The sequence below is a fragment of the Thalassophryne amazonica genome, chromosome 3, assembly GCF_902500255.1.
Source record: "Thalassophryne amazonica chromosome 3, fThaAma1.1, whole genome shotgun sequence".
Taxonomy (NCBI): Eukaryota; Metazoa; Chordata; class Actinopteri; order Batrachoidiformes; family Batrachoididae; genus Thalassophryne; species Thalassophryne amazonica.
In genome coordinates, this window is record NC_047105.1 from 73,109,197 (window position 1) to 73,121,567 (window position 12,371).

At 40.9% G+C, this 12,371-nt stretch overlaps 1 protein-coding gene across 4 annotated transcripts in view; it reads right to left on the reverse strand.

The window, feature by feature from the left end:
- Positions 1-12,371, reverse strand: part of LOC117507035 (inositol 1,4,5-trisphosphate receptor type 1) — a 286,805-nt gene that overhangs the window by 147,396 nt on the left and 127,038 nt on the right. For all 4 annotated transcript variants that reach the window (XM_034166724.1, XM_034166723.1, XM_034166725.1 and 1 more), the window contains exons 22-32: positions 9,449-9,602; positions 9,160-9,350; positions 4,418-4,550; positions 4,278-4,332; positions 4,034-4,196; positions 3,590-3,763; positions 3,436-3,510; positions 3,196-3,333; positions 2,990-3,115; positions 2,714-2,914; positions 2,355-2,606 (exon numbers count right to left, since the gene is read on the reverse strand). In XM_034166724.1, coding sequence (XP_034022615.1) covers positions 2,355-2,606; positions 2,714-2,914; positions 2,990-3,115; positions 3,196-3,333; positions 3,436-3,510; positions 3,590-3,763; positions 4,034-4,196; positions 4,278-4,332; positions 4,418-4,550; positions 9,160-9,350; positions 9,449-9,602 — 1,662 coding nt within the window. The remainder of the gene's footprint in view (positions 1-2,354; positions 2,607-2,713; positions 2,915-2,989; positions 3,116-3,195; positions 3,334-3,435; positions 3,511-3,589; positions 3,764-4,033; positions 4,197-4,277; positions 4,333-4,417; positions 4,551-9,159; positions 9,351-9,448; positions 9,603-12,371) is intronic.

A 12,371-nucleotide genomic window follows, 5' to 3' on the forward strand; every position in this document is an offset into this window, starting at 1 on the left:
GTGTGGGGTGATTATTTGAAGAATGACCCATGTTTTCATCTTAACATGTATCCACTATGAAGGTGCCACTATGTGCCTCTCTGTACCCTGCATGTGCCGCGTAGCAGCCTCTAGTGAGCCACGACCGACCTGTCATTACAGCCTCGAATGGCTCGCATCAGCCACACTAAGCCACGTAGTGCCATGATAACGCCATGTTGGCGCACGTTTAGGCATGAGTTTGGTCCAAACCTCCAGCCCTCCCACACCTGGTCCCTTCAAAGTGTGGGTTTTCAATTCACAGATTCACAGCAGCATTTAAAGATGTCTCTTCTTTTTTTTTTTTTTTACGCAGTCCAAAAATAGACACTCCATCACAGTTCCGCAGTTGTGCGATGTGCGCCAGGATGCAGTCCACCTGTAATGCACCAGACCAGCTAGACCCGAACCATGGGTTCCTGGAGAGCCGCCTCTGTGCTCCTCGCTGGCTCCGCGGCTCTCTGGCTTTTTTTTTTTTGCTGCTTTAAACACATAAAACTTTATGTTTGTCCATTTATTTCTGCAAAAGCGCTGCGCTCTTTTGCGCACGCGCTGCTGTTGTCCTTTCATGGACAGCCGCCTCTCTGCTCTTTCTGGCTTCCGTTCCATCCATGGCTTGCTGGCTTTATTTTTTCCCTGGCTTTAAGCACAATCATTTTTACATGATTCCACTTTTGACTTTGTGTTCATCTGTTTATTTCTGCAAAAGCGCTCTTTTGCGCGCGGTGCCGTTCTGCATATAGAATGAGGTGGCCGTTTTATTATATACAAATGTGGATCATTTTCAATATATATATTTCTGTATTTCTTCCGCAGCTTACAAGTCACCATGATACAACTTTTAACTTTGTGTTATGTCTTCAAAATCGCTCTTTTGTGCGCTCTCCACCTGTGTTGCCGCACAGCTCCTGCTCTTAGCTGCTCCACTGGAGTTATTATCTTCCATGGCTTTAAACACACATCCACTTTCACGCAGTCACCCAAATTTTAACTTTGTGTTCGTCCAATACTGACTGAAATATCACTCTTTTGTGAGCTGGCGTTCTGCCTAAATGCTCGTTTGAAGCGTGATGAGGAGTCACTACTGCCTCAGTGCGCACACACAGTGGAGCTCATGTGATACATTAATTCCAGAAGTGATTACAGGTATTTTCGGCATCCAAGGTTTGACAGAAAATTATTAATCCGCTACAAAATAATTATTTTATATAGAGTCCAGCGCACAGAGCAGGTGGAATTTGGTGCGCAAAGAGGAGACCCGCTCCAAAAATAGCCTCTCAGGTCCTGCCTCAGTGCGCACACACAGTGATCCATTAACAAGATATTAAATCAACATACTTTTACATACAACAGACATCAACATACAGACATACTTTTATAGCAAGGAACTGTTTTATCAAGCTATAAAAAACATTAAAAATAATTACCTTAAGCTGCTCAAAATACATCCCATATGGAGCAGGAAAGAGAGGGGAAAAAAGTGTCTAGATGAAACAGTCCTCTGTGATGCCAGAAGTGATTAGAAGTGTTTTCAACATCCAAGGTTTGGCAGAAAATGAAATCCACTACAAAATATATAGAGTCCAGCACACAGATCAGGTGCAATTGTGTGCGCAAGAGGAGGAGCCGCTCCAAAAATAGCCTCTCAGGTCCTGTGAAGGTGCCAGGCGCACGGATAATGGACTTTTTGCAGACTCGTAAGCACCACGCAAATGCCTCTAAGCCGTCGCAGTAACTCGAACACAAACTGCGCCATGCTGTTGTTGCTAAATTTTGAACATCTTGAAATTAGCGCCACGCTCAGAGAGGAGCCTCGTTAACTGAAGATAATGCCTCTAAGAGCCACTCTGAGCCACTATAATGCCACGACAGCTCACGAAACAAAAAAAAACAGGGTGCGTGGCTCCTTCTTCACTCGGTGGGACCGAGGCTTAAGGGAAGGGAGAAGCAGAGAAAAGTAAACCTACTTGGTATACAAGAGACCAAATGGAAGGAAAGTAAAGTCAGGAGCACTGGAGGTGCTTTCAAAGTGTTCTCCCATGGGTTGGATGGTAGGACAATTGTGTTGGGGTAATTCTAAAGAAAGACTACATTACAGGCCAATCCCAATACTCTCTTTTCACCCTTTCCCTTCATTTTGCACATTCTAACCCAAAACCCCACAGAGACAGTGAGCCAATGCCCCTCCTGGGAACTGACAACACTGCATCACTGCACCCCCTGGGTCAAGGCTCACGCACCAGGGCAGAAACACCTGCATCCAGCTAAAGAGCATTTGTTTGTGTGCGTGCGCGCACCAGACAGACGGACTGTGGACAATCAGGCATTCATCTCACCTCAGGGATACAGTCCTCATGGGTCACTACCCGGACGATGTCATCTAGTGGCAGCAGAGAGTTACATTTGATCTCTGTATAAACATTTTTGCCCTCAGTGCAGACAGCCAAGAGTTCTACCAGGTGTATGTGGTACATCAGAGGACTGTTTTCGTCCATACGATCCCGCTCTGAACGCATCATCTGCACTAGCGTCTGGAAGGAAGCACGATCATTGTAGAAAACTAAAACATCTTCCCCAGCATTCACCAGCTGTGATGGAAACAAACAAACACAAACAATTACTGCAGGAGACTTTTTTTTTTTTTTTGAAGAATGAGGCAGTGCTGATATTCAAAAGAGATGATGGTGATGAAGACCTCTGCCATGACGATGTCCTGACATTTCTTAATGAACTTGTTCTCTGCTTTTACAATAGTCTGGAGGAACTTGAGGTACTGGACATTGCGTCCATGTGTTTCGATGCAATGGACAAAATGCTGGACTACACGTTCATTGATCTCACTGCACAGCTGGAAGTTGTTCATGAATATGTGCTGCATGGTGACTGCTTCTAAAATCTGAACAAAAGAAAAAGAAGTGATTTTCTTTGGTGATCATTACAGAAAAATGCACAGTCTGGTAAGACAGCTCACTCCTGGATTCAGGAAAAGATTGATGTGCTTGTGAAGGAGTGCTTGGTTCTGCTGGTTTCCTGCACAGAAGTTCTGCAGAAACTGATGGGCCAGCTTCATTATATCCTGCATACGCAAATCTTCACCCTAGAGAGAAAATGAATAATGTGAAGGTTTGTCCACTACCACATGAGGACCCAATGCTGTATTTCACTGAACAATAATACCTTCTCATAGGGAATCTGTAAGAGCTCAAGTACCACAGTATGAGCTCCCATGTTCCTCAGTAATCTCTGCTGCTGTTTCTTGCTCTTTCTACCTGATAGACCTTCTTGAACACACAGCCTGCTGAGACGCAGCAGGATCTGGAAGGTGAAAAAACAGTGAAATGTTGCACTTAGTCTATACAAACATGATTTGCAAAGAAACAGACTCTTCTTAATCAAACTAAAAGGAGACATAATCACCTCCTTAACAACTCTGTAATTGTAACTGCTTGTGCTTTCGGCTTTCTTTGGCGATTCTGTGTTCTCCGAGTTCCCCTACAGAATATATCAGAAACAGTTCATTAGACTACAAAGCGTTACTGCAGTACTGATGCTCTTTTGTTATATACTGCACCTTTTTATGCTCTGGCTCACTAGCGAGTCCCTCTCCTGCATCAATACCTTCGTCTGGCCCTTGCCTCTTGTACACCCAGAGCTCAGATTTCTCAACGATGGAGCGCAACTGGTCCAGGTCTGACTTTATTTGCTTATAATTTTCCACATCTTGGCTGGTGACAAGTAATTGGACCTGCTCAGACACACAGTAGATGTTCCAACATGTACTATGAAGGAAACATACATGAGCCACACCTACTCAGAAAACTAAGTTATTTTATTACTGAAACGGTGATTAATAATTTGGAATATGCTTTTTATAGGAAAAAGAATAAAAGCATGATCATATCTTGCAAACAATGTGTCTACAATGAGTATAAACAAGTATTTCAAATGGAGTCTTTTTTTGTTTGTTTTGCTCCACATACGTGTGCAAATGTGGATGTTTAAATAATCTGGGTACCTGCTTAAAAGCTTGCAGGACTTCCTGCCTTTGGCTGAAGTGCCTGAAGAGCAGGTGAAGGGCTCTCGACACCAGAGGAGGATAGTCATGCATGGTTAAATGGAGGAGAACCCTTAAGAAGGTACGGCCACCGTGATCGTCCAGGTCCAGCGGGGTGTTCTCACTTAACAAGCACACAGTCAACACACATGTGAAAACACATTTTGATTTATACTGTTTGCGACTACATGAAAAGTGTGATTACCTTCCACCAAATATTCCCTCTGCCTGCTCTTCGATGTGTTCAAAATCCAGTGCCCCTAAAACAAAAATAATATATTTATTTGTAGACAACCTGCAACTTATTGTTGTGTAAGCTTCAGACATTCATTGTGTTTACTTGACCTGGCATATTGTTCGGTCCTTCCACTGATCCTGTAACTGATAAATCACTCTGTGAATTACTCTCATCAAATTCCCTTTTAAAGATGGACAGCAGACAGGAGATCCTGTAGTCCAGGCGGACGTTCAGAATGAACTACATGACAGGACAGATAATAACAGCTGTATTACTACGTGAGAGGACTGAGGAATGCACTCTACAGAAGTCTTAAGTAGTGAAGCCTTTCAGGAAAAAATTGATTTTTGATGCTTTTTCATCATTTGCACAGTACACACACACACACACACACACACACACACACACACACACACACACACACACACACACACACACACACACACAATGCCTGATTGGATTGTATTCCTCTAAAAACCTAATAAATTTGCAGCATGCTTTATTTTACTTTTTTAAGCATAAGATCAGTGGTGGGCACAGTTCCGCTAATCAGCTAACCATTAATTAGTGAAGCTAACTTTTTGTTAACTGATTACCTTTTCAGCTAACTTTGAAAACCATCAGCAGATAAATTAACTTCCGCTAAATTTGGTTACGATAACTTTTAGACCGCTAACATATTTTTTGCAGGCATAGTGTATAAATCTTAACAGTTACAAAGATTTGTAAAGCCTGAATTCATAGATGTTAGCGCCAGCCTGTTGTATACTATGTAACAGCTATGAGTGGTTAGACCTCAATCCTCTTGTCAGCAGAGCTGACAACCAGAGAGATCATTTATTTTCACACCATACAGACTTGCAGAAGTATTACAGGAGTCATGCACAGACAGACAGTTTTGACTTATGGTTAAATTTTTCAACAAACTAATTTCGTACAAGTTATTGAAATTAACATCACCTCCATCATTTTACAAAGTGAAAATATCAGCTATATGTTACAGACACATATGCCAAATTGCATTATGGGGAAATTAGTTTCCTGTCATCAGTGGTTGGTCGGCATAACACACAAGTGTGTTGGTTTTTACAAATAAATCTGTACTTCTAAATAAGTAATTTTTTTTCATTTGTAAAAAAAAGACAACTTCAAAACTGAAAATTCTGTTAAGTGATTCAGCACTTCTTGCGAATGTGTGGCAATTGCTATTCACACTACCATCTACCAGATGACCAGTAGATGGCAAACTTCCCATAATGCAATTCGGCATGTGTGTCTGTAAATGGTAAAACCTTTAAAATTAGTGCATTACTTTAAAAATAAACGTATAGCTGATATTTTCACTTTGTAAAATGACAGAGGTGACGTTAATTTCAGTAACTTCTCCAAAATTACTTTGTTTAAAATTTTCATCATAAGTCAAAACTGTCTGCCTGTGCATGACTCCCGTGATACGCCTGCAAATCTGTATGATGTTAAAATAAATTATTTTTTTCTCTCCTTTTCTTTTTTCTCTTCCCTTCCCTTTCTCTCTGGTCACCAGGGCTCTTTTGCTGAGAGAAGGCTGATCTGAGACAGAAGCGCTGACTTGTTGTTGTTAGTACAGGGTTCTTGCAGGAATCACCAAGTTAAATTTTAGACCTTTTTAGACCATTATGAGTAAAATTTTAGACCAACCTCAAGACCCCCCCCCCCCAAAAAAAGGACGATCACATTTGATTCTCAAAACCATGTCATTTTGTATTGGTTTGAAACATGTCAAAGTACACCAAAAGCAGAAAACAAGATTGAGTGATAATACACAACATATACAATACGATAAACAACATTGACCAACTGGAAAAAAGTTAAATTCTCAAAAGGCGCTATACAACCTTATATCTCAGCTCCTCTTTTGCGCTAATCTCAGCTTCAAGGGCTTTCACTTCAGCGACTTTGTCTTTGTGTGCTCTTCTCAGAGCATTCGACTTCAAAAGCAGCTGAGCCATCTTTGAGCCAGCTCTCTTCTCCGCCTCTTCAGCGAGTGCATCTGCCTCACTGGAAAGACAGGCGGACACACTTTCCAGACTCGTCTTCCTCTTCTTCAGGTCCTCCAGAGCCTGCTCGGCCAGCTTTCTTTTCTGGCCCTGGGTTTCCTTGTCTTTTCTGACACGCTCCTGATCCAGAAAGAGTCGGTATTTTGACCGGGCTGCACCCACAGACGCCACAAGTTCCTTGGTGAGGGGGACCTGAGTGACACCTCCATGCATTGCAACAAAGTCACATATGAGCCTTTGGGCAACAATTGTGTTACCCATTTCACAAACACACGTTGTCCACACTATCGACTCTTGACTAACGGCAGTGGCATACACTTGGCGGAAACGAAAATGACGAAAATTTGAAAGGTACGGAACACGGTAGTGGACATACCGAGCCAACTTATTAAGGGCCTTTCACACTGAACGCGTCAGAAGCGTCAAAAATCGGTCTAAAAAGCATTATTTTCAATGAGACGCGTTCCTTTTTAGACGCGTCAGAAGCGTCGCGTCAAAAGCCGAGCTAAAATGACGCTTCTGACGGAAGCGCGCATTGCCGCTTGGCGACAGGCTGACGGGGTCAAAGTTCAATCCAATCCAACTTTCGACACTCTGAGCTGTGACGTACCTTCGCGTTGTCCAATAGTAACGACGCATCGGGCCAAAACACGGAAGACGAGTGGCAGAAATCACTGATCTCTACAAAATGGATCGGTGGAAACCACTGATCTGTACAAAACATTAACGTGTGACAAGACTGCTCATTTATAGAGCAGTTTTCTGAAGAAAAATCATTGGAAATGTTTTTTTGTTGTTTGTTACCTCAAAATTTCTGATTACTGTTAAAAAAAAGTTTAGAACACTTGTAATTAAAATCGCTAAATAAATCAATAAATGGTTCTTTAGAAACCTTTCATCTAAATTAAAACCAGCTGTTATTTCAGATTAGATAATTTCTTGTTTAACATAAAGAACCTCTTACATTTATTTTTAGACAAATAAATTAACATGGAAACTTGTACATTTTTTAAAGTCTGGTAGATTATTTATATCTCATTTCAACCAGAAAAAGACACTAAATAAATACAAATGTGTATTATAAATGCAACAGGAAATAATTTAACAATGACTGCAGTGTGATTGTAAAGTAGGATTTCTGTGACAAACCTCATGATAAATTTTTTTTTTTATATAGTCATTTAAACTTGTAATTTCGTCAAAATATGTAATTGCCTTTAATGTTATCAGGACAGAGTCATTTCTAAAATATGAATTTGAGCACAATAAGTGGAGAGCTTCTACTTGTGCAAATGTCTTTTGACTTTGATTCGTGGACATTTTTAATGATCCGTTCATTTATTGTTAAAATATAAAATGAAACAGCTTTTTAAAAAAATAATGAAATAGTTGCTGTTCAAAGAGCCTTTTATTTAGAAGCAGGTGATGTTCTGCTGGATTCTCGGGACCAGATGAAGGTCTCTTCTGCAGTTTTGAACTCTGGTGGTGTTGCTGAAAAGCAGAGATGTTTTCTTTCGACTGGACTTCGCGGTGTTCAGCTCATCAATGGAAGTTTGGTTGTCTGCACAGCAAATGTTCCTGATTGGGACAAATAAAAATATTTCTTTAAATATAAAGAAACACTAAAGGGAAAAAATGAGAAAAAACGCCCGAAAAAATAAGTTATTTAATGTTGAGCTTTTGTGCTGTCTGAAAAAAGCTGTAGCTTTATTTGGTAAAAATAAAAAAGACTGAACCATTTAGAAATTAAAGCGTTCACTCAGATCAACTGTGCTAAAAGGCTACGCTAACGTTAGCCGATCATTACCTTCACAGGAGTTCAGTAAACGTCACGTTTTATTTTTACATTATTCTCACCTCGATAAAGCTGCAGAACTAAACTCCGTTGGGCAAACTGGGACTTCGCATATATCCAAAAAGTGGGAGATTTCGGAATGAGTGGGTTTGCTCCATCCCCCCGGCTGCCTGCCTCGCTCTGCCCAGGAATGATGCCTGAAGGCCGGCTTCTCCGTGTGGATCGGCCCGCTGTCGCGGTTCGATCGATATTCCACCAAGTCATCAGTCCTCCCTCGGTCGGCGTCACTCCGAAAAGTAGCTGGAAAAAAAAAAGCTTCTCCCAGCAGGATGATGGGAGAAGCTTTTTTTTGTTGTTGTTCTACTGCTGTTTTTTAAAACTTTTTTGTGGTTCAGGCAACACAAATTCAAGGTGGTGATCGCTGAACTTTTTTCAGGTTGTGAAACAGCCAGAGTGTGACGTGGCCACAATCTCTGCCCCCTTGCCGCTTCCAAAGCGACGCGTCTGACGTCACGACACGTTGGAAAGCGTTTCATTTTTTTCTACAGACACTTCTCGGAATGGTCGGAGAGAATGTAATTTTTTAAGACTTGAGTAAATTAAATTTTAGACCTGCGATGAAAATGTGGGTGTTTTTAAGACATTTAAAGGCCTAAAATTTTACTTTCTGAATTTAAGAGTTTTTAAGACTTTTTTAGACCCCGCGGGAACCCAGTAGTAGCTGCGAGTACACTAAATACTAAAAGTTATTGGTTTAGCTTTTAGCTGTAACTTCCACTAAAATTTTATAGGGGTTTATTGGTTTAGCTTTATCTATCAAAGATAACTTTTTGGTTAGCTGTGCCCACCACTGCATAAGACTTGCAATCTTGCATCCCTCTCAAAGCTAACCTTTTGGTTAGCTGTGCCCACCACTGCATAAGACTCTTGCAATCTTGCCTCCCTTTATGACTAGGAAGTACAGTTGTAGTAGTGTGTACTGTGAATGGATTTGAGTAAGTCGCTGTGGGCTCTACACCTGCAGGATCTCAATGATTTTGAGCTTGGTGTCCATGACTAGTATGTCCTGTTTTTCTGACGCAGTCTGGCTTTTTGCTGTTGCTCCACTTGAGCTGCTGACTGAAGTTGTTGGAAGAAAGCCACCTCCTCTTAGGACTACTTGAGACATGAGTTCACCTACACCGTGAATGGACCTCATCACATTACTGCCTGAAAACAAGCGCATATGCAAGCGTGCACATGAGTCACATTTCTGAAGTATTTGTTTCTTCAATGAGGATTACCAATAAGGATTATTTATCCCATACCTTTACCATCATCTCCTTTGTCCAGTTTGTTGAAAGGGAAAATGGTGCCGACATGGACGCAGTCTAGAATAGCCAGCAGGATCTTTGTTAGTCTCAGCAAGTCACTGAAGTTGTAGAAGCCAAAATAAATTAGGTTCCTGGCCAAATTCACCACCTAAAGCAGGAAAACAGACCCATTAAAGTTGTGTGAACTGTGTACACTGTATGATTACACATTCAATCAATCAATCAATCAATTTTTTTATATAGCGCCAAATCACAACAAACAGTTGCCCCAAGGCGCTTTATATTGTAAGGCAAGGCCATACAATAATTATGTAAAACCCCAACGGTCAAAACGACCCCCTATGAGCAAGCACTTGGCTACAGTGGGAAGGAAAAACTCCCTTTTAACAGGAAGAAACCTCCAGCAGAACCAGGCTCAGGGAGGGGCAGTCTTCTGCTGGGACTGGTTGGGGCTGAGGGAGAGAACCAAGAAAAGACATGCTGTGGAGGGGAGCAGAGATCAATCACTAATGATTAAATGCAGAGTGGTGCATACAGAGCAAAAAGAGAAAGAAACAGTGCATCATGGGAACCCCCCAGCAGTCTAAGTCTATAGCAGCATAACTAAGGGATGGTTCAGGGTCACCTGATCCAGCCCCAACTATAAGCTTTAGCAAAAAGGAAAGTTTTAAGCCTAATCTTAAAAGTAGAGAGGGTGTCTGTCTCCCTGATCTGAATTGGGAGCTGGTTCCACAGGAGAGGAGCCTGAAAGCTGAAGGCTCTGCCTCCCATTCTACTCTTACAAACCCTAGGAACTACAAGTAAGCCTGCAGTCTGAGAGCGAAGCGCTCTATTGGGGTGATATGGTACTACGAGGTCCCTAAGATAAGATGGGACCTGATTATTCAAAACCTTATAAGTAAGAAGAAGAATTTTAAATTCTATTCTAGAATTAACAGGAAGCCAATGAAGAGAGGCCAATATGGGTGAGATATGCTCTCTCCTAGTCCCCGTCAGTACTCTAGCTGCAGCATTTTGAATTAACTGAAGGCTTTTTAGGGAACTTTTAGGACAACCTGATAATAATGAATTACAATAGTCCAGCCTAGAGGAAATAAATGCATGAATTAGTTTTTCAGCATCACTCTGAGACAAGACCTTTCTGATTTTAGAGATATTGCGTAAATGCAAAAAAGCAGTCCTACATATTTGTTTAATATGCGCTTTGAATGACATATCCTGATCAAAAATGACTCCAAGATTTCTCACAGTATTACTAGAGGTCAGGGTAATGCCATCCAGAGTAAGGATCTGGTTAGACACCATGTTTCTAAGATTTGTGGGGCCAAGTACAATAACTTCAGTTTTATCTGAGTTTAAAAGCAGGAAATTAGAGGTCATCCATGTCTTTATGTCTGTAAGACAATCCTGCAGTTTAGCTAATTGGTGTGTGTCCTCTGGCTTCATGGATAGATAAAGCTAGGTATCATCTGCGTAACAATGAAAATTTAAGCAATACCGTCTAATAATACTGCCTAAGGGAAGCATGTATAAAGTGAATAAAATTGGTCCTAGCACAGAACCTTGTGGAACTCCATAATTAACTTTAGTCTGTGAAGAAGATTCCCCATTTACATGAACAAATTGTAATCTATTAGACAAATATGATTCAAACCACCGCAGCGCAGTGCCTTTAATACCTATGGCATGCTCTAATCTCTGTAATAAAACTTTATGGTCAACAGTATCAAAAGCAGCACTGAGGTCTAACAGAACAAGCACAGAGATGAGTCCACTGTCCGAGGCCATAAGAAGATCATTTGTAACCTTCACTAATGCTGTTTCTGTACTATGATGAATTCTAAAACCTGACTGAAACTCTTCAAATAGACCATTCCTCTGCAGATGATCAGTTAGCTGTTTTACAACTACCCTTTCAAGAATTTTTGAGAGAAAAGGAAGGTTGGAGATTGGCCTATAATTAGCTAAGATAGCTGGGTCAAGTGATGGCTTTTTAAGTAATGGTTTAATTACTGCCACCTTAAAAGCCTGTGGTACATAGCCAACTAACAAAGATAGATTGATCATATTTAAGATCGAAGCATTAAATAATGGTAGGGCTTCCTTGAGCAGCCTGGTAGGAATGGTGTCTAATAAACATGTTGATGGTTTGGATGAAGTAACTAATGAAAATAACTCAGAACAATCGGAGAGAAAGAGTCTAACCAAATACCGGCATCACTGAAAGCAGCCAAAGATAACGATACGTCTTTGGGATGGTTATGAGTAATTTTTTCTCTAATAGTTAAAATTTTGTTAGCAAAGAAAGTCATGAAGTCATTACTAGTTAAAGTTAATGGAATACTCAGCTCAATAGAGCTCTGACTCTGTCAGCCTGGCTACAGTGCTGAAAAGAAACCTGGGGTTGTTCTTATTTTCTTCAATTAGTGATGAGTAGAAAGATGTCCTAGCTTTACGGAGGGCTTTTTTATAGAGCAACAGACTCTTTTTCCAGGCTAAGTGAAGATCTTCTAAATTAGTGAGACGCCATTTCCTCTCCAACTTACGGGTTATCTGCTTTAAGCTACGAGTTTGTGAGTTATACCACGGAGTCAGGCACTTCTGATTTAAAGCTCTCTTTTTTAGAGGAGCTACAGCATCCAAAGTTGTCTTCAATGAGGATGTAAAACTATTGACGAGATACTCTATCTCACTTACAGAGTTTAGGTAGCTACTCTGCACTGTGTTGGTATATGGCATTAGAGAACATAAAGAAGGAATCATATCCTTAAACCTAGTTACAGCGCTTTCTGAAAGACTTCTAGTGTAATGAAACTTATTCCCCACTGCTGGGTAGTCCAACAGAGTAAATGTAAATGTTATTAAGAAATGATCAGACAGAAGGGAGTTTTCAGGGAATACTGTTAAGTCTTCTATT